The 25453-nt window shown below is 39.8% G+C and overlaps 1 protein-coding gene across 36 annotated transcripts in view; it reads left to right on the forward strand.

Annotated features, from left to right (window-relative positions):
- The window catches only part of DTNA (dystrobrevin alpha), a 490634-nt gene that overhangs the window by 446898 nt on the left and 18283 nt on the right, over positions 1–25453 (forward strand). For 35 of the 36 annotated variants that reach the window (XM_043976702.1, XM_043976699.1, XM_043976700.1 and 32 more), the window contains 3 exons: positions 15254–15413; positions 19994–20083; positions 24665–24833. In XM_043976702.1, coding sequence (XP_043832637.1) covers positions 15254–15413; positions 19994–20083; positions 24665–24833 — 419 coding nt within the window. Of the gene's footprint in view, positions 1–5061; positions 7216–15253; positions 15414–19993; positions 20084–24664; positions 24834–25453 lie in introns of those variants that run through there. The other variant, XM_043976728.1, reaches the window with a different exon arrangement.

Here is a 25453-nt window from a genome sequence, read left to right on the forward strand (position 1 = left end):
ATAAAATACATGCTCTAGATATTTCATTTCCAACTGGATACAGAAGTGCGAAACTGCCTTTTATAAAAACCAGCCAATTAAACTTCATGTCCATGCCATAAGTCCTTTGCCCTGCTTCATGCTGCTCCCCCAAATAGACTCACTCTTACCAAAGAAAATTGCAAAGAGATTATCAAAAAGAGCAGCCTTTTGGCTTTTCATATCCAGACCCAAGCAAAAATCCTTTTATTGGTCTAAATGACTCATTAATGAGTAACTTTCAGTTGTTATTCTGCCACCGAGAGCTTTTCCTCCATAAGAGGCCATAAGATCACTAAATCCATCTCCTGATGCAGCCTTGGCCACATTTTTATGGGGTAATAATCATCCTCTGTTCTGTGAGAAAATCCCCAGCTTCATGGTCAGGTTCAGAATCCAGCAGAGGGAGCAGTATACTTAAAAACAAAAATAAAGACAACTACGGCAGCTTTTAGTTCAAGTGCATGTATCAAGCTGTATGTCTATAACATAACCCACTAATTCAAAGTTACAAAGAAGTTTAAAGTCAGGTTCACAGGTCAACTGGAATTATGCTCTTGCAAAAACCAAGCAATAATTAATTTCTTTAAATTTCCTTTGCCTTCTTGCCTTTTATTCACTGTGTATGTGGGTGTGTGTGTACGCGCGCGTGCATTGCTAACAGAACAAATTAGTCTATTGGCAAAGTGTTTCGTTTATCATCCCCACTGCATGAGAAGAAAGTGAAATAATCTCAATGTCCTAGACATTACCAGGACAAAAACAAAAAAACCTGGGCTTTAAATATATTGTATCTTGTGAAAACCTTAGCTCAGAAAAGTCAAATCAAAGTTTGGTGAGAAATAGAATGGGAAGAGTATTGAATTTGGGAGTCAAAGGATCTGAGTTCAAATCCCCAGCTCTGCAACTTACTAGCTGTGTGACATTGAACAAATCATCTAACCTTTCTGGACCTCAGTTTCCTCATTTATAAAATGAGGGGATTAGACTAGATTATCTCTTAGGTCCCTTCTAGCTCTAAATTTTATAATCATATGATGCTCCTTGACAGTCTATCTCTTGGATAGTCACTAAATTTCCAATAGTAACATTCTAGTATTCCAATAAAGGAAAATAAATTTCTTAGGGGATGGCAGTCTGAGGAGTCTTCCTTTCCCTGCTTATTTTCACACACTGGATTCTATTCTCCTCTGATCCCAGCAGGGAAGGGAAATAGAACTATCCTAAGTTTAGAAGACAAGCCTTCCTGAAGCATTCCTGAATTCAACTTCCTCCTAGATGGAGGGAGAACTAAGCCATCGATCAACTCTGTATCATTTCCATTCTCACTTGGAAGACCCCCAATCATTGAACAAGCAACTGGAAAGACTAGCAGGCCAAAGAAGTGCATAAACATACAGGGCCTGCATTGTAAATGGACGTGTTCTCTCCATTTACAGAAAGGCATCACTCCAGACTTCTCCTTCAGTCCATACTGATGGCCTCACCAGTCTTTCCTGCCAGTAAAATTAGGCTCAGTAGTAAATATTGCCGCTACATGCTACTCTCTGAGCCAACAATCCCTCATTCCTTTGTGTATTCCATCAGCAACACTGGCTAAATGGAAGAAGATTTTACTCTTTCTTCTACTTCCCTATTCTGCAATCATTTCTATCCCCTTTGGATCCTTGTTCTCTTTGGATCCTTTCTTTTTGTGGAGCATGGTATGTATATATAATCTGTAGTTTCTCTAATAAAAAATACTGCATCTGGAAGAGGGTGGGAATGAGCCACAGTGCCTGTAACTCAATATGATTATTATGGCACCCCACACAATGCGTTTTAGGCATTATTTGGACTAAAGTTGCCCTACTTTCTCTCCATATTTTTCTTTATGTAATTTTTAAAGATTTGTTGGAGGATTCCTTAAACATTCCAAACGAGCCTAATGATAAAAACTTGCAAATATACTCATGTAAATTGATGATACATACTCCTCATATCCATAATTCAAAATATTGCAATTGAGGGGCAGCTAGGTGGCACAGTGGATAGAGCACCAGCCCTGGAGTCAGGAGTACCTGAGTTCAAATCCAACCTTAGACACTTAACACTTACTAGCTGTGTGACCCTGAGCAAGTCACTTAACCCCAATTGCCTCACTAAAAAAAATAATAATATTGCAATTATTTAGCAGTGACTCTCAGTCACAGAAAGAAAGCTAGACTTTGATTTCAGCTACTTCTCCATTTATTTCTTACTTACACCTGGCTCAATTCAATGGAAAAAAAAAATGAATGCGGATCACAAAACAGTGCTATGATGTTAGCCTCTAGGTCTGCTACTGTTTCCAAACTTATTACAAAAACATTGAAATCACAAAATAGCCTCCAAACTCCATTTTAGCAATGGCCCAATTGCCACCCCTTCTATTACCTGACAATTTTTGGAGATGCTACGAGAAGTAGCAAAAATTGATAGGTCAGGAGCTCTGCTCCTTTTATTTCCCTTCTACATCCTCTCTGATACCAATAAGGAGCAAGCATCAGACTGGTCCCAAGTCACGTAGCCAGATAGAGAATGTGGGAAGGGAAGTGACTTTGTTACTCCCTGGTAGGAATATAAAGGCACTAAATGATATATCAATTACCATCCAAGAATTTAAAAACTTAGAGTTCTCCAATTCTTCTTAGAAGAATTTTCTTCAAAGAAAAAGGTTCGATTGATATAGTAACTTCCCACTTTTCCAAAGTGAGTTTCATCCCAACAGACGTGAGCCGGCTCGTGCAACCGGTGGAAGCGGTTCTTATAGATTTGTTTTTTAAAAAAGCATTGTCTCACTCTAGAGAAGGCCAGCTGCCTGCTAAGAAAGTAGGCTAGACATTGCCCTGTCCATAGGCGCCTTCTATTGCCAGGAGCTAGGTAGGTATCTTTGAATGGCTTTGTAAATGAGAGCCAGGATGCTGCTGTCCAAGGCACAGACAGCTCAGCCTCAGAATGTTTATCATGCCATCTCTCTTCAGAATGTTATGGATTATATTTTACAAAGATGTTTCTACTCATCCCAACCTGCCAGTACCATCCTTTCTTCCTCACTCTGAGCAGATGATATTATCACCTACTTTACTAAGATGGCATTCTTCCAACTTGCTTTATCACAACAGCCCATCTCTCAATCAGAAAATTTCTTACCCCCTCATCCACCCTTTCTTCTTTCCTGCCTGTCTCAGACGAATAGGTGTGCCCCCTATTTACTAACACTAACCTCTCCACCTATATCCTTGATCTTATCTGTTCCCATCTCTTAGGGGACCTTACTCCATCCCTCCTACATGACACAATCTTCACTGGGTCCATCCCAATTGCTTACAAATAAAAGAGGAGCAGTGTAGTATAGGGTAAAGAGCAATGGATTTGGAGTCAGAAAACCAAAGAGTTCTGTTCAAATCTCGATTTAGTTATTTACTAGCTATGTGACCTTAGGCTGGTTACTAAATCAAGTCCTAGTTCCTGAACTGGAAAATGATGGAACTGGACTATATGATCCCTAAAGTCACTTCCAGCCCTAAATCTTTGATCCTATGATTCCCATTTCTCCCCTTTCTTACAAACATCTTCCCTCATCCCAACTACTCCCCCCAACTACTCCCTACCATCTCTCTCCTCTTCATTAATTGTCTCCTGGATTTATCTATACCTGCTGCCTCCACTTCACTAACTTCTCCCTCCAAGTTTACCTAATCGCCAATCTATTGATCTCCACTCCATACTTATTTTCTTTCACCTCTTACAACAACTGGCACTGGTAAACACCCCTTCCATAATGGTGCCCTCTCCTTTCTTTTGTCATTGAGTCCTACCAAGCCCAAATCTAATACTCCCCAGGCCTTCTAAGTAAAGTAGAATCTAAGTAGAGCTGATTTCTCAGGCTCCAGATTCTAAAGCAAGCTTTATCCTTGACCACTGTGGCAGCTACCTCTATTAATGACATAATCAAATAGAGTGACTTACCTGTCTAACAGTACAAAAAAGCACATATCACAAGGAAACCCCTTTTTTGTGGAGGACAAAGATAGAACAACTCTAAGGAAACTAAACCCCTAATCCTAGAAAGGGTATTCTCCCTGGAATGAGGGTTGGTGGGTCACCCCAGATTTTTGACAGGAGAGAAAGCCAAGTAGACCGAGTAAGAATGCAGAATATAAGCACTGCCAGGGAAGTCCATGGCTCAATGCATTCTTATTATTGTTATTATTATAATTGATTGTACCTATGATTTCTTGACCAGATAAATCCCAATGAAGAAATACCTCTAACAGTGTAAACTAGTAACAGTTCTGCAGGGGGCAGCTAGGTGGCACAGTGGATAGAGCACTAGCCCTGGATTCAGGAGGACCTGAGTTCAAATTCAGCCTCAGACACTTGATACTTACTAGCTGTGTGACCCTAGGCAAGTCACTTAACCCCCATTGCCCTGCAGGGGGAAAAAAATTTGCAGTTAGCAGAAAGGTTTAAGAAATTACCCATGGTCACACAGCCTGCATGGGTGTCTTCCATGTCTTCCTATCTTCCATCAGGTCTTCCTGATTCTGAGGCCAACTCTCTATCTACTACATCAAACTGATTTTCAGTTCACAATTAATGGGGATAGGCATGTGGAGCAGAGCAATCTAGAACCAAAGATTTAGAACTAAAAGAAACATTAGGGGTCATCCAGTACAACCCCTTGATTTCACAAATAAGGAAGCAGAGGCCAAGAACTGAAGTGACTTGCCCAAGGTCACACAGGTAATAAGTAAGAGAGGCAGGGTTGGAACCCCAGTTCTCTGACTTCCAATCCAGTTGTCTTTGTACTACAACTCTTTTTCTTCAACCCAGGTATCATAGAGGCAGTAACCCAGGGGGAGGTTAATAACCAATGGCAAGGTAATCACATCACTGATTATTTAGTTTGGTCACTGTGGAAAGGGCATGTAGAATACTAACACCTTGGATACCATGACACTGTACTCTCCTGGTTATCTTCCTACATCTCTGACCGCTCCTTCTCTGTCTCCTTCACAGGCTCCTCTTCCTCCTCCTGCCCCCTAATTGTAGGTGTTCCCCAAGGCCTTGGCCTTGGCCTTCTTCTCTGCTCTCTCTACATTTTCTCCCTTGGCAATCTCATCCACTACCACGGTTTCAACTATCACCTCTATGCAGATGACTCCCAAATATCTATCTCCATCTCAGACCTCTCTCCTGAACTCCAGATCTGCATTTCCAACTGCCTACTGAACATCTCCACCTGGATGTGTCGCCGACACCTCAGACTCAACATATCCAAAACAACTCATCATCTTCCCCCTCCCCCAAACCTGCTCTTTCTGACCTTATTTCTATTCATGATACCATCATCCTTCCAGTAACCCATAATCAAAACCTCCAGGTCATCTTTGATTTACCCTCACCAACATGCAATCAATCAGTCACCAAACCCTGTCACTTTAATTTCTCTCCCACTTACCCATCCCTCCCCTTCCTTTCCCATTGTCACTACCCTAGTTTAGGTCCCCTTGACTTCTCCTCTATTAATTGGCCTCCCTGCCTCTTTCCTCTTTATTCATTTAATCTACCCTGCATACTGATATGAGATTAGTCTTTCTAATAATAGTGGGGAACAGCACAGAATAGTGGATAGAGAGCTGACCTTCTAGTCAGAAAGACTTGGATTCAAATCCTGACTCTGACATGAATTGGCTGTGTGACCCTGGGCATCTCCCTTAACTCCTAAGTGCTCTAGGTAACCTCTAAAGCTAGAAGTGATTTGGGAGTCTGATCTGCATCAGAGAAGGAGATTGGGAGTTTTTCACATAAATGAAATCACAGATCTGGACCAAAACAAAACAAAAATACTCACTTTTTTTCAACACTTTAAGGTTTACAAAGTGTTTTCCTCATGAGACATAGTAGTTAAGTGATTTATTTATAGTTGATGTTTGCAACGTACAATGTGCTTCACATACATTATCTCATTTAGTCCTCCAAACAGCCCTGTGGAGTAGGTACTACCAACCCCATATTAAAAATGAGGAAATTGTAACTCAGGTAAATAAAGTGATTTGCCTGTGATTAAATAGCTAGTAAGTATTGCAGGGAAAATTTGAGCTGTGGTCTTTCTGACTTCAGGTTCAGGGCTCTTTCCTGATATATTATATTGCCTTAGGTCCCACAGCCAGTAAGTGTTGTAACTGGGATGCAAAATTAGACCTTTTCACTTCCAGGCCATCATACTCTCCACTACACCATGCTGTCTCCCCTCATATACATCTCTGAGCATGCCATTACCCTGCTCAAGATGTTTCACTGGCTCCCCATTGTCTACTACATAAAGTTCAAACTCCACACTCCATGTCCAAATTGTTGCAGATTTTGGCTTACTCGCCTACCTTTCCTATCCATATTTCACACAATTCTCTCTTGTGTGCCCTTTGCTCCCAGCAGCCTGTCCTTACTACTACCTGAACATGCCTTGTACCTTCCTCCCCTTGTAACCTTGCCCATAGTCTTCCCTACTACCAAGAATATCTTCTTCTCCTAACTCCACCTATTAAAATTGTACACCTCCTTCAAGAGCCAGTTCAATTGCCACCTCCTCCATGAAGTCTTTTTTCTGAAACCCTCTTCTGAACTTTGTTTATACCTCTCTTGTGTACTTAGCACATTCTATTTGTATTCTAATTCATTGTGTTCATGGTTTATCTGCCCTACTATAATGTAAGCTCCTTGAGGGCAGGGTCTATGTCTGTACCTCTTTGTATCCTCCTCATTTCCTAGCATAGCATCTTGCATGTAGTAGCTGTTCAATAAATATGGGTTGAGTGAGTGAGTGAGTGAATGAATGAATGAATGAATGAATGAATGAATGTTGAGTGAATTTAGTTATTCCTCTTAAAGCCATACTTTGTCTTTGATATTAAGTAAAAATCAAAAAACTTCTTGGAAAGTTCTGGAAAAATCATGTGTGCAAAAGTTTTTTTAAAGTAATATAAGTGTGGATTGAATGGATCCAAGAACATAGAAATTAATTTTCCATCCATGCTTTATGAAGATAACTATTTTTAAACTTCCTAAATATGATATGCCGTTTCCTCCTTCCATAAGTCAATTTTACTCTGTTGTCATAAATGTTAGATATATATTATTGATCTACATGGACTGTTGTTCCTTAATAAAAATTTTTTCCTACATTAATCATGTAATCCTTTCTAGAGGAAAATATATTTATGGTGCCTTAAAAACTATAATCTATCTAATTTATTTGGTCAGTTGCTTGATAAACATATATTAAATGCCCACAATGTGCCAGGCACTGTGCTAAGTGCTAGGGATACAAAAAAAAATAAATAAAAGACAGTTCCTGCTCTCAAGGAGCTTACAATCTAATGAGGGAGACAACATGGAAAAAAAAAACTATGTACAAATAAGCTACATTCAGGATAAATTGGAAATAATTAGTAGATGTAAGGTTCTAGAGTTAAGAGGGATCAGGAAATGCTTCCTGTGGAAGTTGAGATTTTAGCTGGAACTTGAAGGAAGTCAGAAAGGCTAAGTGGCTGAGATGAGGTGGGAGAGGATTCAATGCATGGAAGGACAGGCAGTGAAAATGTCCAGAGTTGGGAGATAAGAGTATCATGTTTGAGGAGGAGCAAAGAGGTCACTGTCACTGGATCATACAGTACATAAGGAGAGGAGTGGCCTAAGTTATAAGACTGAAAATGTAGGTGGTGGGGCAGTTTGTGAAAGGCTTAGAGCCAGAGGATTCCATATTTGATCCTGGAGATAATAATAATAAGCCATTGGGGCAGCTAGGTGGTGCAGTGGATAGAGCACAGGCCCTGGAGTCAGGAGGACCTGAGTTCAAATGCGGCCTCAGACACTTAACATTTACTAGCTGTGTGACCCTGGGCAAGTCACTTAACCCTAATTGCCTCACAAAAAATAATAATAATAATAAGCCACTGGAGTTTATTGGGTGACATAGCCAGACCTGTACTTTAGGGAAATCAGTATGAAGTAGAAATAGGGAGAGATTTGTAGCAGGGAGACTAACTAGCTGGCTATTGTAGTGATCTAAGCTGTGAGGTGATAAGTGCCACACCAGGGTGATAACAGTGTCAGAGAAGAGAATTTGGTACATGAAAGAAATATTATAAAAGTAAAATATAAGCCTTTGAAACTACTTGGATATAAGAGACAAGAGAGAGCAAAGAGTTGAGGATGACACCTAAGTTGCAAGTCTGAGTGACTAGGAGGACAGAGGTACTCTCAATAGTAAAAGAGAAATTAGGGAAACAGGAGAGTTCTGAGGGAAATATAAGTTCACATTTGGATACTTTGAGTTTAAGATGACTACAATACATCTAATTCAAGATGTCCAGTAGGCAGGTGGAGATGTGATGTTGGAGATCAGCAGAGAAGTTAGGACCAGATAGGAATATTTGAGAATCATCAGTATAGAGGAAATAATTCAATTCATGGGAACTGATGAGATCACCAAGTGAAGTAGTATAGAGAGAAAGAAGAGAAAAGGACTTAGGACAGAGCCCTGTGAGACAGCCATGATTAGTGGATGTGACCTAGATGAAGATCCAACAAAGGAGAATAAGGAATGTTCATAGGCAAGAGGAAAACCAGGATAGAGTAGTGACACAAAATCCTTGAGAGAAAAGAATGTCAAGGAGAAGAGGGTGATATCTACAGTGTCAAAGGCTACAGATAGGTCAGGAAAGATGGCAATTGAGAAAAGACCATTAGATTTGTCAGTTAGCAGTATCAATGGAATGACAAGGTTGGAAGCCAGAGTGTAGGGAGTTAAAGAGAGGAGAGGAAAGGAAGTGGAGGCACTTAATGTAGATAGCAGTTTCAGTTTAACTACAAAAGGGAAGAGAATTATGGGATGATAGATCAAGTGAGGGTTCACTGTTACTGCTGTTTGTTCTTTCAGGCTGAGGGAAACGTGATCATGTTTATAGACAGTAGAAAAGCAGCCAGTAGATTAGAAGAGATTGAGGAAGAAAAAAGAGGGGGCATTCTGCTGCAGAAAAACAGGCTGGAATAGAATCACTTGTGCCTATAGAGGAGTTTGCTTTGGCATGGAAAAGGATCACCTCTTTATGTGAGACAGTGGTGAAGGAGATAGTAGGAGAAGGCATCTGGGTGATATGAGATTAGGAGGAGGAGAGAAGAAGGAGCTATTGACAAATACTGTCTACTATTTCAGTAAAGTATAAGGCAAGGTTCTCAGCTAAGAGGAGAGGGGAAGGGTCCTATGGGAGATTTGAGGAGGGATTAAAGTTTTGGGAAAACTGCTGTGATGGATGGTGTAGTGAATAGATATGGGAGTTATAAATGGATTGGCTTGTAGCAATGAGGTCCCAGTGACATTATGTAACATAAATTTCTTGTGGACTCAGTCAACAAGGTTTTGTGATTTTTCTCCATCTGGCTTAAGGGGAATGTAAATAAGGAGTAGGAGAATGGAGGACATAGAATGAGATTTGAATGATGATAGAAGATTAGAATCACTGATATGACTTGGGGGGGTGGTATTTGTTATTCATTAAGGAATGAGTCTGAGTAGGGATTCATCATCTCTGGGAGTCTGGCCTTAGCACTCTGTTCCCTCAAGGCCTTAGGCAGTTCAGATGAGGGGAAAAGTTCTGGGAGGTGAAGGAATTGTGTTATTCCTCTTAAGGAAAGGAAGGAGACCAGGCTGAAGATCTGATGCAATGGCACTTCTCCTATTCCCAAGAAAGGAGACCTGGTGCATGGGGACCATGTTCTGGGGGAAACCTGAATACTACATAAGGAAGTTTAGTTAGTAGCTGGGAATGAAACAAGGAGGAGCTGCAGGAGCTGAGTCCCAGAGCCTATTTAGATGGTCCAGGTACTGAGAAATAAAATTCCTGGTCCAGTGGTCTTCATCTACTAGGGGTCTGTGATGACTACCCAAGGCTCATATTCCGTGGAAGGGTCTATGGCTGTTCATTTGTATCTATACCTGGGAAATCAGAAATCTGGATCCAAATCATATTTCAGCATCCAACAGAACAAGGGAATAAGGGAAGTGTTAGAGCTAGAGAGCGCATGGAGGATGCCTCATGGAATGGGTTTAGAAGGTATTCCTGGAAGCAGTTGCTAATAGGTGGAGTGGGGAAGACCTGAGCTCCATTCCTGAAATATATACTTAATAGCTGTACTACTTTGGGAAGTCGCCAAACCTCTCTCAGCCTCAGTTTCCTTTTTGTAAAATGGGGATAATAATAGTAAACCCTCACAGAATTATTGTGAGGATCAAATGGGTTAAGTGCTTTGCAAACCTTAAAGTGCTACACAAATGTTAGCTAGTATTATTTATGGGGCAGTAAGAACACGGAACAGGACAGAAAAGTCCAACCCCTCTTCCTTGCCTCCTCCCCAAGGAACCCTGGATCTTCAGTAATCCAGAGGGAACCATGTAGTTTAGCCATCTTGCTTTTCTATCAGGCTACTGTGAAGACCTTAAGAAAGGAAACAAAAAATCCTCTCCCTTATGGAGCCTGAAATTATATCCATTAATTGGTCATTTAGCCTCTTCTTTTAAAAATTCAAATATTCCTTTGATATGTAAAGGAGGTAAGTGATCAGTCATTTATACTTAAGTTTGCAATCATTAGATCATATTGTTATCTTGGTAGCACCTAGTTGAGATTTTGTTTGGTTTTGGTTTTGGTTTTTTGGTGAGGCTATTGGGGTTAAGTGACTTGCCCAGGGTCACACAGCTATTAAGTGTCAAGTGTCTGAGGCCAGATTTGAACTCAGGTCTTCCTGAATCCAGGGCCAAGGCTCTATCCACTGAGCCACCTAGCTGCTCCCTAGTTGAGATTTTAATTGAAAGAATGGGAGTCTTGATTGAGAGGAAGGAAAAGATAGACTTAATTTAGGGCATGGGATATTAAGAATGAAACCAAGGCCTCCCTGTGGGGCCTTTGAGGAGGCAGAAATCAGTATATAAACATTAGGAATGTACTAGAAAATAGAAGAAAGGCATGGAAAGAAAGGGAATGGTACTTCAGGGACACTCCTAGAGTGAAGGGAACCCCATGCCCTGCTCCTAGCATATTATCTTCCTCTGAAGAATTTGGGATGGCAGAGGGATCCATCTCCCTCCTACTGTTCTTAAAGAAAGTCTTCCACAGATTGATGGATCCTTTGTCCCAAGGTTGGGAGATAATCCTACTTTCAGGAATGGAGAGCAGATTGACCTGCCTACCTTCCATACATTCTACTAGACCTGCTGCCTGATCTGACTATCCAAGAAGTTTCCTCACCTACCACAATGAATTGGCTTCATGATGAAGTGAATGGAACTCAAAGATGGACTCAAGGTTAATTGTTGTCCATGGGGTTGAACTGAATCATATATTCAGGCCACAGGTAGAGAGAGTACTATTTGCTGACATACTATGCATTCTTCAGCATTTGCGCCCCCTCACAATCTCTTATTGGTGCACAAGTTCATGGTTGTTAGATGATTAAGAATTTGAACATCCTGGGGCAGCTAGATGGCGCAGTGGTAAAGCACCAGTCCTGGATTCAGGAGGACCCAAGTTCAAATCCAGACACTTGATACTTGCTAGCTGTGTGACCCTGGGCAAGTCACTTAATCCTCATTGCCCCGTCAAAAAAAAGGATTTGAATATCCATTTGGTTAGGTTCATGTTGTTGTTTAGTCATTTTTCAGTCATGTCAAACTCTTCATGATCCAATTTGGGGTTTTCTTGGCAAAAATACTGGAGTGGTTTGCCATTTCCTTCTTTAGCTCATTCTACACATCAGGAAACTGAGGTAAACAGTTAAGTGACTTGCCCAGGGTCACACAGGTAGTGAGAGTCTGAGGCCAGATTTGAACTCAGGAAGATGAGTCTACCTGCCTCCAGGCCTGGTGCTCTATCCACTGCACGGGTAGATTAGTAACTTCAGCTAGAATGTGTATGGAGAGGAAAGTAGTAGATGCCAGTGAATATTCACCTTTCTCTAAAATATCTTCCTTTAACTCCTCAACCATTATTAAGTATTGACTGATGCCCAAAGTTGGGGCAGCAAGGCAGTACAGTGGACAGAGCACTGGGCCTGGAGGCAGGAAGACCTGAGTTCAAATCCAGCTTCAGACACTCACTAGTTGTGTGACCCTGGACAAGTCACTTAACCCTGTTTGGCTCAGTTTCTGCATCTGTAAAGAAATGGCAAAGCATTCCAGTATCTCTGCTGAGAAAATCCCAAACAGGGTCACGAAGAGTCAGACATAGCTGAAAAATGTCTGAAGAACATCGATAACAATGCCCAAGGTACATCACTTTATTTCTGTACCTCTGTTTTCCCACTAGAAAAGGAGGGGGAGAGGGTGAAAAAGGAAAAGGAAGGGAAGGAGAGAAGGGGGAAAAGGAGTAGAAAGAGGAAGAAGTAGAGGACAAAGAGGAGGAAGAGTAAGGTTTAGTGAACATGGAGTTGGCCTCTAAGTTGGGGAAGCCTGGGTTCCAATGCTGCTTGTGACATACTGAACTCTCTGAGACTATTAATAATAATAATAATAATAATAATAATAATAATAATAATAATAATAATAATAATAATAGTTGGAGATCTTCATGGGTAGAGGGTGTTTCTTCACCAGTTATTCCCAATCATAATGAAATTATAAATTGGAATCTAAGAATAATATACTTGCCACTTCTACTCCTGAAGTGTAAATCTTTGGGTAATATTTATAGGGTGCTTTTAGATCAAGGAATAGAAGTCCCTGTGTTGACAACATTATACTTTCCCATTATACTAAAATCTGTACCTAGGCTAGGGTCCTCAAATGCATTAGGACCCACATTATGTTGTAAGGCCCCAAGGTTGGAGGGGGTGAGGGGTGAGGAGGGGTTCATTCTGAGAGAATGAAACTGCACACAATAGAATTCTGACCCTTCTCCCCAAAGCCCTTCCACACCATTAAGGCTATGGTGTAGACTTTTTTTTTTTTTTTGGTGAGGCAATTGGGGTTAAGTGACTTGCCCAGAGTCACACAGCTAGTAAGTGTTAAGTGTCTGAAGCCGGATTTGAACTCAGGTCTTCCTAAATCCAGGGCCCATGCTCTATCCACTGTGCCACCTAAATGCCCCTATGGTGTAGCCTTAATGGAAGAAAGCCTGGTCAATGGCAATGGCTCATCTCTTTGGTGCTATCATAACAACAGAATTGAGCCCCATTGGCACCTACGGCTCCTTATGTGGGCCAGGGAAAGCCAATACAAGCCCAAGAAACTGTACAAAGCATCCTCTCTTCTATGTAAACAAACTTTTATAAGATCCTCTGAAATGATTGGAAACCCAGCAGCTAATAGCCTTGCCCTGTGCTATTTTGGGATTTCTCTCTTTTTATTTATACTCAATTTTCTCAATGTATAGATCACATCTTTATATGTGTTGCTGAACTCTAGGGAACTGATAGCATGGCATTTTACAAGACTGATGTAATAAATGTTGGTGGCATTATGCAGCTGAACCCATAACAAAAATTGAAATTTAATATGACCAGGGCAGCTAGGTGGCACAGTGGATAGAGCACTGGCCCTGGATTCAGGAGGACCTGAGTTTAAATTCAGTCTCAGACACTTGACACTTACTAGCTGTGTGACCCTGGGCACTTAACCCCCATTGCCCCACAAAAAAAAAAAAGAAGAAAAGGAAATTTAATATGACTAAGCAGGATAGTACCTACCTACCTACCTAATGAATGTCTCCAGTACTGGTAGATAATGAATGCTTGAATGTTGGCATAAATGACTCTCAAGATAGGAAGTGTTCACATTGCTCTTTGCTGGAAATTTTTGTCAATACCTAATCTATTGTTTTTATACTGGGGAGAATTATTGTATTTGGGAAACTACATGTTTCCCAAAGTCCTTACTTTATTATCCAGTTTAAGCTTTGTCATTCTGTTTAACTGTTTTCCACTCAAGATGAGACCATCTCAGAATTCTTTCTTTGGAGATATTCTCTTATTTCCCTTCTTACTCATTCCACTCATGCAGCTCACAGCCCAGGTCTTAACAGAGGGCTTCATGTATTGAGACAGAAAAAATAATCATTTTCCTCAGGAGAGAAACCTCTTCTTGGATAGCCAGGACTTATTAAACCTAAGAAAATTCAGGTCCTTCCTTCTACTTTTAAATCTATTATTGGAATTTCTGGAATATGTCTTTTTTTTTTTGGCGGGGAGAGGGAGAAGATAAAGATATTTCTTCCAAGGAGCCAGTGTCCAATAATTAAACCAGAGATTAAGAACCAAGATTCTTGATTTCATTTCACAACTTGAACCCAGAACCCTTTAGTGATCATGGGATCATAAAGCCAAAACTGAAAGTCCCTTTCAAAAGCCATCTTAGTCTAACCACCTTGTTTTACAGGAGAAGAAACATTCCCAGAGAAGTTAAGTGACGTGTCCAATGTCACACAAGCAATATCAGAGACAAAATTTAAACCCACATCCTTTGACTTCAGAGCCACTGCTCTTTTTCACCATACTGGGCTATCTCTGAATGTTGTAGAAGGCAATTTCAGTGGCACTAAGTTTTAACAAACTCTTAAATAGGGATCAATTAGGTAACCTGTTTCACTTAGCAGGTAAAATATTTAGTTCCTACCACAAAAGATATAAAATGTCTTATCTTCTTATGATGACTTCAGAGTAGGTAGATTAAGCATTTAACATGTCATGAGATTGTAGATCCAGAGTTCGAAGGGACTTTAGAAGCCCTCAAATACAATAGTTTCATTTTATTTTTTTTTTTGGGGGGGGGGGTTGAGACAATTGGGGTTAAGTGACTTGCCTAGGGTCAGACAGTTAGTAATTGTTAAGTGTCTGAGGTCAAATTTGAACTCAGGTACTTCTGAATCCAGGGCCGGTGCTTTATCCACTGCGCCACCTAGATGCCCCAATAATTTCATTTTCCAATTGAATAAAATGAGAGAGAAATAACGTGATTTGCCCAGCATCATATAAAGATAGTAAGCGTCTGAGGTAGGATTTGAACCCAAGTATTCCTGACCCCCAAAAGCAGTGCCCAGTCTACTATGCCTCCTCTCTGCCTAATAATTTTTTGTTATTTTCAGGAAATTACAAAGGAAATACAGACATCACACTGCCTTTTAATGTAAAAATAAATTAACAACTTGTATTATCCTTCCAGACTCAAGGGGCAGGTTCTCCACGTTCTTCTCCCAGTCACACAATAAGCAGGCCTATTCCTATGCCCATCAGATCAGCCTCGGCCTGCTCTACCCCAACCCATACACCTCAGGACTCTCTGACAGGGGTAGGAGGAGATGTACAAGAAGCCTTTGCACAAAGTAAGTGACTTTATTTTGGTTTTGGCTTGGACCCATGGAAGTCTATTCACTTAAATGTTGCTATATAGTCTAACCTAGAGGTTCTTTATTTCTTTATGTTACTGCCCCTTTTGCAAGTTAAGTGAAGCCCATGGACCCCTTCTCAGAATGATGTTTCTAAATGCATGAAATAAGACACATGGGAATACGAAGGAAACCAATTACATTGAAATGCAATTATCAAAATAATTTTTAAAATCATGTTTGTGAAACCCAGATAAAGAACCATTGATCTAAACTTATAAGAGCTTTGCAATGGAGTGTGACATAATCTTCTCCCTTGTCAAATACTTGCCCTAAATTGACTGTAGATACTCTTCCTCTTCCTTCTTCTTTTCCTCTCCGTTCTCCATAAGCAGACATCTTTTGGGGGTATAACGGATACATTTGACTACTCAGGTACTTTGATAAAAGTCTGTCAAGGCAATAGCTTTCAGTCAGTCAACAAGCCTTTAGTCACTATTTACTGTGGGAGAGGTGCTGTGCTAAGCTCTAGAGACAAACAAAAGCCACGGACCCTGCCCTCAAGGAGCTTACATTGAAATGGGAGACACAATGTGCAAAAAAAAATTTGTACTTATGAGATATATACAATGTAGTGGAAGGTAATGGGAAAGGGAAGACATTAGAGGTGAGGGGTAAGAGAAAAGGTTCAAATACCTTCAAAGAAATAAGGAAAGTGTCTTGCTCCTTATTTACTTCACTGTGTAACCATTCTCAGTGGATAGAGTCCTGGGCCTGGAGTCAGAAAGACTTGAATTCAAATCCAAATCTGACCTCAGACACTTATTAACTGAGTGACCCTGGGCAAGTCACTTAACTCTGGTTTGCCTCAATTTCCTCATCTATAAAATGAGCTAGAAAAGGAAATAGCAAACCACTGCAGTATCTTTCCCAAGAAAACCCCAAATGGGGTCAGGAAAGAGTCTGACACAACTGACTGAACAACAAACATAGCTATTCTTATTCAAAGCTATTCACAGTGAACTTAGTGATTTTTTTTTTAATTTGGGAGTTGGAAATCAGTTAACTTTCCTGTTCTTCTGCCCTGGAGTAAACTTTCTGGTGGATGAGAACAATCTATTAGCTACCTCATTTCTTACTGCCTTCCCATCTCCTTTTAGCTGATAACCAACTAAAGATGAGATAATTCAATTTGCAGATAGCACAGCAGCTTAATTATTTTATGCATAGGGGAGTATGAGGTTAGGACTCCTGAGATGGACAAGTAGAGGCTTATTGTGATGCCTGAGATATTCCCACTGCTCACAGAACTTTATTGAAGATGAAGTCATGATATCAGGGAACTTCAGAAACAACCTTGCCTTCTCTCCCAACAATTGATATGAGGATGGCCATGATAGGAGCTTCCTGATGAATTCACACACTTTTTTAAAGGTCTGAAAGTATGATAGTAGTCTGGGAAACAAAGTGCAGAGCCCTAACATAATCATGTGCTTTTTTTAAAAAATTATTATTTTTTTTTTAGTTTTCAGAAGATTTCAAATTTCAAATTTTTCTCCTTCCCTCCCCTAGACAAAAGGCAATCTGATATAGGTTGTATACAGATATACACACACATATATATACACACATATATATACATAACAACATTAAACATATTTCTGCATCAGTCGTGCTATAAGAATCAGAGCAATAAGGAAAAACCTCAAAATAGAAAAACAACAGCACCAAAAACAAAAGAAATAGTATGGTTCAATCAGCATCCATATTCCACAGTTCTTTTTTTTTCCTGGATTTGGAGAGCCTTTTCCATCATGAGTCCCCTGGAACTTTCTTGTACCATTGTATTGGTGAGAAGAATCCAGTCTATCACGGTTGATCAACACATAATGTTGATGATACTGTGTATAATGTTCTTCTGGTTCTGCTCATGTCACTCATCATCAGTTCATGCAAGTCCTTCCAGGTTTCTCTGAACTCCTCCTGCTCATTGTTTCTTACGGCATAGTAGAATTCCATTACATTCATATACCACAACTTGTTCAGCCATTCCCCAACTGATGGGCAACCCCTCAATTTCCAATTCCTTGCCACCACAAAAAGAGCAGCTATAAATATTTTTGAACATGTGAGTCCTTTTCCCTTTTCTATGATCTCCTTGGGAGAAAGACCCAATAGTGGTATTGCTGGGTCAAAGGGTATGCACAGCTTTATAGCCTTTTGGGCATAATTCCAAATTGCTCTCTAGAATGGTTGGATCAGTTGACAGCTCCACCAACAATGCATTAGTGTTCTAATTTTTCCAAAGCTTCTCCAACATTTATTATTTTCTTTTTTTGTCATTTTAGCCAATCTGATAGGTGTCAGGTGGTACCTCAGAGTTGTTTTAATTTGCATCTCTCTAATCAATAGGGATTTAGAGCATTTTTTCATATGGCAATAGATAGCTTTGGTTTCTTCATCAGAAAACTGCCTGTTCATATCCTTTGACCATTTCTCAAGTGGGAAATGACTTGGATTCTTAAAAATTTGATTTAGTTCCCTATATATTTTTAAAATGAGGCCTTTATCAGAAGTACTGGCCACAAAAATTGTTTCCCAGCTTTCTGCATCCCTTCTAACTTTGGATACATTACTTCTGTTTGTACAAAAACTTTTTAATTTAATGTAATTAAAATCATCCATTTTGCATTTCATAATATTCTCTATCTCTTCTTTGGTCATAAACTGTTCTCCTTTCCAAAGATCTAAAAGGTAGACTATTCCTTCCTCTCCTGAGTAACCTATGGTATCACCTCTTATGTCTACATCATGTACCCATTTTGACCTTATTTTAATCATGTGCTTCTTAACACAAAAAAGTATAAATATTTTGTGATTAAGATTTTATGTAACTAGATTGTAAATTAGAATAAAATTACCTTCTCTCCCTCTTCTCCAGGGGGATATTTTTACAAAAATTTAAATCATTCCTCATCTAGCTTTAGCTTGTTAGCCGTGCCTATTAATTTTGGCTAACAAGTGTAAATTGAATTGCAATTAATAACCTTTAGACCTCCTGACATGTGATAGAAAGAACTATATTTTAAAGCCAATCCAAGCCCCAGCTTACTAACAGGCTACATTTCAAAACTCCATTCATAAGTCAGGTGAATGAATTTTTCCCTTAGAAGTCACATTTAAACCATGAGGTTCTAAGATTGAATAATAACTAACAGCCTGCATTTATAGAGTGAGTCAAAGTTGCCAAAGTACTTTATAAATATTATTTCATTTGATCCTCACAACAACCCTGGGAAGTAGGCATGATTATTATTCCCATTTTACAGATATTAAGGAGAGTGACGCTGAGAGAAGTTAAGTGACTTTCCCAGCATCACTTTGCAAATAATCTATGACTGGATTCGAACTGTGGTCTTCCTGACTCCAAGTCTAGTGTTTATCTACTGCACCACTTAGCTTCTACCCACAAAGGCCTTTTAAATTTTTAATATACTTGCAGTAACAACAGTAATAGTAATCTATGGTGTGTTAATAGTACCATTTAGTATTAATAGTACTATAGAACATAGCCTCCTCTATGGAGAAGATTTTTTTATGAGAATTCCAACACCAGATGTCTACACCACTACTAGGGAAAGAGATATTCAGCAGGGCCAGAAGCAGAAATTAACCCGAGTGAAGTATTGACATACAAAAAGAGTCTTCCACCATGCTGGATGCCACAGAGCCAAATGATTGCCTCAGCACTTCTGCCCTGGGCTATTTTAGCCAGGGTATTTAAGGGGTCTGTATATTGAGAGCAAGTCTGGAGTTAGGATATCTGGCCATGACATTCTACAGCTTGTTGGGAGGTCATTGTCTTCAGATAGTACAGGAAAGGAGCTAGGTGATATCTCTGAGCATCAGGAATCTAGCAGTTAAGGTCCTCAGCCTCAATTCCCTAGGCACATTTCTCCCTTGTGTCCATTGTCTGCGTGTACATGAGTTCTGATTGCCCTCCTTGGGACTACAGTGTTGACGGAGTTTTAATATTGCCGCAGATATAATATTTATGTTTCCAAGCTTATGCTGTCTGTTGCCTTAGAGCCAATCTACTTCCATAGAGAAGAAGGAAGTGTGATGAAAAGATGTGCCCAGAAGGGTCAGTCTTTATGCTTTGCTCTGAGAAAGCCACTCCCATGCCTTAAGGATATGGTCCTGCCAGTGGCTATGCAACTTCTGGGTCATAAGGACCCTTATAAGCCACTCTGATAGCAATTGGAGGAGGGAGGGAAGGGGCAGAAAGGAAATGGGAACAGATACAGCAACTGTTTCTATGGAAGCTTTGTTTAAAACTTGTATAGTCCAAAGTCAGGGATTGTCCTATTACTACTCTACATAGTATTTGGAAAAATGAAGCTATTTGTCCTAAGTAACCCAGGCTTTTCCCCCCAATAATGTCTATTCCTTCAGGATGTTGGAAAAGTCTGCTCATTTTACTAGCTCTGTGGGGATAGAGGGTTGTTTGTTTAAAAAAATAATAATTTGGGAATAGATAAAACTCATGTGCTTTGTATTGTGTTTTTCTACTTAAGGCACAAGGAGAAATTTAAGGAATGACTTGCTTGTGGCTGCAGACTCCATCACTAATACCATGTCCTCCCTGGTGAAGGAGCTAAACTCAGGTGAGATTCTAAATGCTACCCATGTCTCCATCATAAAGACAACTACTATGCATTACTTAGGGATCTATAAAAGGCTGTAGATCTGCTTAGTTTTCAAAGTATAGAATGACAGCAGAGCTACTCAGGAGCCAAGGTTTTAAACTTATTCATTTATCCACATATATTATAGTTGTTTAAAAGACCATTTGTTTCTGAAAAGAAAAATGTCTTTATTTATGGAAGATAGGCCTTGGACTAAGGAAGACCTGAGTTGAAGTCATGTATCTCCTATATTGGAGAAGTGACCCTGGGCAAGTCACTTATCCTCTCAGGGTCTTAGACAATTTTTTGGTGGGGCGGGGCAAAGAGAGTTAAGTGACTTGCCCAGGGTCATGTGTCAAGTGTCTGAGGCTGGATTTGTCCTCCTGAATCCAGGGCTAGCACTTTATCCACTATACCACCTAGCTGCCCCCAGACAATTCTTTTTTGTTTGTTTGTTTGCGGGGCAACGAGGGTTAAGTGACTTGCCCAGGGTCACACAACTAGTAAGTGTCAAGTGTCTGAGGCTGGATTTGAATTCAGGTCCTCCTGAATCCAGGGCCAGTGCTTTATCCACTGGGCTACCTAGCTGCCCCCTCAGACAATTCTTTAAGATTGTAAAATATAGAACTGTTGTTGAGACCATAAAACAAATACTTTTTTTATCATGAGTACCCATAGTGGTTAAAAAAAAAAAAGGCAGCTGTATCTTTGCCCCTCTTAGTAACATAGCCCCTTGTCTCAAATCCATCTCATTATTTTGTTTTTCAAAACTCCTATAATTTAATAACATTAATTAATCTCATTATTTTGTTTTTCAAAACTCCCATAATTTAATAACATTTTGATTTGGCTCATGGTTTTTCACTCTGAGATTTTCATGCCAGGAGTTCTTTGGAATGTGTTTGAGGAGACTAGAAATAAACCAAGGACCTACATTAGCCTGCTCCACAGCTTTCATTTATGTGGTTGAAAATAATGCCTCACATTTGTATGTCACTTTACATGCATTTTCTTTATTAAATAAATCTTTTTGTTGCTATCTGTTTTGTACATTACCTAGACTCCCCCCTCTAATTTCTCCACTTCCCAGAGAGCCATCCTTTAAAACAAAGAATTTTTTTAAATCCCTTTTCAAAGTGTTTTCATTCATTCAGGAAACATCAACTGAACATCAACTTGCAAGGCACTGTTAAATACAGTAGCTCAGTAGAGTGGATGAGGCTGGAAATAGAGATTTGAGAGTCATCTGCCTTGAGGTGATGGCAGAAGCTTAGGGGTGGTTGAAGTCACCCAAGGAGGCAATGTAGAGAAAAGAGAAGAGAAAATGAAACTATGAGTATGAGCCATTATGATCAAACTTCTGTTCCATCAGAATCATAGTCTCTAAGTTGTAAGGGATTTTGGAAACCATCTAGAGTCCAACCTATAAATGGATAAAAAAAAAATCCATCTTCAAAATACTAAAGCATTCATCCAGTCTCTGCTTGAAGATTTCTAGTAACAGATAACCTGCTGCTTCCTAAGGTAGCTCATCCTAATATCTCTCTCTCTCTCATGCTCTCGCTCTCTCTTTTTATGGGGGGAGGGGGCAGGGCAATGAGGGTTAAATGACTTGCCCAAGGTCACACAACTAGTAAGTGTTAAGTGTCTGAGGCTGGATTTGAACTTAGGTCCTCCTGAATTCAAGGCTGGTGCTTTATCCACTGCACCACCTAGCTGCCCCCATCCCAATCTCATTGTAAGGAAGCTTTGACTTTTCTCAAGCCCGATCCTAACTCTCTGCAACCTCCTATGTTCCTACTTCTATCTTGTGGGGCCATGCAGACCCCCAATATTATATTCAAGTAATCTTAATCCCATTATGGAATATTAGATTGAAAGGGATTTAACAGGGACTTAACATCCCAATCAATCCATGTTTTTTCATTTCGTTTTTACTGAATTGAAATTGGTTTGCAAATGTAGATACTAACACTTATTCAAAGATACACTGTAATTTGCACGATCCCATTTTAGCCTCTCAACAACCCTACCGATAAAGGGGTATAAACGTTATCCACTTTTTACAGAGAAGAAACTGAGAAACAGTAAATGATTCCTCTAGAACCACTTGCTAATTCCCAGTTGAGCTAGGATTAGATCCCACTATACAGAACTGCTATGAGATAAAATAGTCTTGATTCTGACAAACTAATAGTGAAATCTTAAACACTCAAACAATAAAGAAGTTTCCTGTTAAATAATAAAAGGAGAAAATGTGTACTTTGTCTTGATTCATGTGGTCATTGCAAACGTAATGGCCAATTTGAATTTTCAAAATTTATGTGTCATTCAACACAAATCCTCTAGAGCCAGAATCTGTCACAGGATCATATATTTAGAACTGGGAGAACCCTCGGAGGCCATCAGTTCTAACCCCTTCATTTTAGAGATGAAGAAACAGTGACAGAGGAGTTAAGTGACTTGCCCATGGCCATACAGGCCATAAAGGGTAGAGAGAGAATTGAAAATCACGTCCTCTGTCTCCAAATTCAGCTCCCTTTTCACTATAACGGTCTTCTTTCGTTTTCTTTTTGTTTCTCACTTCTCATCTAATATGAAATGTTTTCAATTATGGTGAGAATATCAACTTACTAAGAATAAACAATTTCAGCTTGGTCTTTCTAATTTTTCCCACTTGTTCTAGACACATTAGTAATGGCTCCAGATTCTTCCAGATTCTTTTGCTTTATTGTCCTCTTTGTTGAAAAATTAATTTATAAAGAAAGTTCATTGTTATTCTGATGACTGTATTATAATGTAAATTTAAATATCAAAGTTTGGAGTGGGAAGGACACTATCAGAAGCTTTATTTTATTATTATAAATTTAATATTAAAATCCACATTTTATTAATTGAATAGCAATAAAACTTCTAGAGATCCTAGACCTCTGTGTCTTTCCCATATGCTATTCTTTTTTTTTTTTTTTGCGGGGCAATGGGGGTTAAGTGACTTGCCCAGGGTCACACAGCTAGTAAGTGTCAAGTGTCTGAGGCCAGATTTGAACTCAGGAACTCCTGAATCCAGGGCCAGTGCTTTATCCACTGCGCCACCTAGCTGCCCCATATGCTATTCTTATTAAGAAGCTAGTCCAGAGATAAGCTGGCTTCATGTTTAGATGCCTAATTTAAAAACACAGACACATAAAATTACATTGAAAGGCCCAATATAAAATGGGGGTGGGAACTGTATTGAAGTCAACTTTCTTTTTCTAACTTGTTATTTTGGGCAGTGACAGAAACAAATAGGTGAAGGATCTATGATTTTATCAGTGTAGGAACCTCCCTTCACCAATGCAGTTGTCAACTAATCTTATCAAAGAAGGAAGGAAACAAGCAGTAATCATCTGCCTACTATGTGCCAGGTACTCTGCTAAGTAATTGCTTTAAAAATAGTATCTCATTTTATCCTCACAACAATCCTGTGTGTTAGGTGCTATTTTTATCCCCATTTTTACAGTTGAGGAAACAAAGGCAGAGGTTAAGTGACTTACCCAGGGTCTCAGCTAGAAGGTATCTGAGTCTGGATTTGAACTCAGGTCTTCCTGACTCCAGGCTCAGCACTCTATATACTGTACCACTTAGCTGCCTGATTTATATTGTTATTCAGTCATGTCTGACTTTTCATGACCTCATTTGGGGTTTTCTTGGCAAAGATACTAGAGTGATTTGCTGTTTCCTTCTCCAGATCATTTTGCAGATGAGGAAACTGAGGTAAACAGGGTTAAGTGATTTGCCCAGGGTCACATAGCTAGTTAAGTGTCTGAGGCCAGATTTGAACTCAAGAAGATGAGTCTTCATGACTCCAGGCCCAGTACTCTAACCACTCTGTCACCTAGCTGCCCAAACACTAAATAGGAAGAAAGTATATAATTAGGAACTTCCTAGATGATAGCATAGCCCAAGTAAATTGTTAAGAATTGACCATTTTAGGGGCAGCTAGGTGGCGCAGTGGATAGAGCACTGGCCCTGGATTCAGGAGGACCTGAGTTCAAATCCAGCCTCAGACATTTGACACTTACTAGCTGTGACCCTGGGCAAGTCACTTAACCCCCATTGCCCCACCAAAAAAAAGAATTGACCATTTTGCTCTCTCCAGAGAGTCAATATAATACCTTTCCAGACAAATATTATCAGGTTACACAACTACAATAATTTGTCATAAGAGGTATGACTGCATTGGCAAATGGCATTTTAAGCATTGTATATGTTGCAGTTCTAAAATGTTAATAATTACAAGATTATGAAATTATGTCAGGGAAGTTTTAAAACCCCATTCAATGGGATATTTGGTAGGGGAAAAAAAGAAAGCTTCTAAGATTGCAATCAACTATAGCAGACCAAAAGCTCCCACCTTTTTTCAGTGTGTAGAATACAATCCTACATGCAACCTGTGATTTTTAAATTTATTCAGTGGTTCTGGGTAAAAATAAAAACTGTTTGCAATGCTAGTAGTAAAAGGAATTTCCTAAAGACCAAAATTAACAGTTCCATTGCATTATCTCTGATTATACTTGATAGAGGTGGGGAGTGAGACAGAGAGTAATGTGGATTCTGAATTTGGGAGGACCCAGTTTGATGACCTGGTTCCATCACCCACTTCTGAAAAGGCTTTCCTTGCACAAATCCATGCCAGAAAACCTGGGTATCTTCACAGTGGAGCTGCCACTGGCACCATGCGCAGTGATATGTAAGTATCTCCCCTTTGTGTGTGTGTGTGTGTGTGTGTGTGTGTGTGTGTGTGTGTTCCTCTAAACCTAAAAAATAAAATAAAATATTGTGAACAGCTGGAGAAAAGGTAGGGAGATAGAGGAGGTGTTCCTTCAGTTTGGAAAAGAGATGGCACCAATGGCCTGACCCTCATGGAGAAAAAGAACTGAAGTGCATTTAAATGAAGCAGAATCAGGAATCTAGACCTACTGGAAGGAGTAGCTATGAATATAAAAGGGCTTGGTGGGGTGGCTACGTGGTGCAGTGGATAAAGCACCGGCCCTGGATTCAGAAGTACCTAAATTCAAATCTGGCCTCAGACACTTGACACTTACTAGCTGTGTGACCCTGGGCAAGTCATTTAACCCCCATTGCCCTGCAAATAAATAAATAAATGAATAAACGAATAAACCAGCTAATTAATTAATTACTTGGGGGGAAGAAAAAAGGCTTGGGCTGAGTCTGCTATCATTCGAATTTCTAGGAAGGGGAACAGAGAAGGTATTATAGATTCCCAAAGAAGCTTAGCCGCTTTGCAGAACTGAAGGAGAAAGTAACCAGATGTCATCTTGAAATTATTGGCAGTTACCCAGGGATGTA

The sequence above is a fragment of the Dromiciops gliroides genome, chromosome 1 (genome assembly GCF_019393635.1).
Source record: "Dromiciops gliroides isolate mDroGli1 chromosome 1, mDroGli1.pri, whole genome shotgun sequence".
NCBI lineage: Eukaryota > Metazoa > Chordata > Mammalia > Microbiotheria > Microbiotheriidae > Dromiciops > Dromiciops gliroides.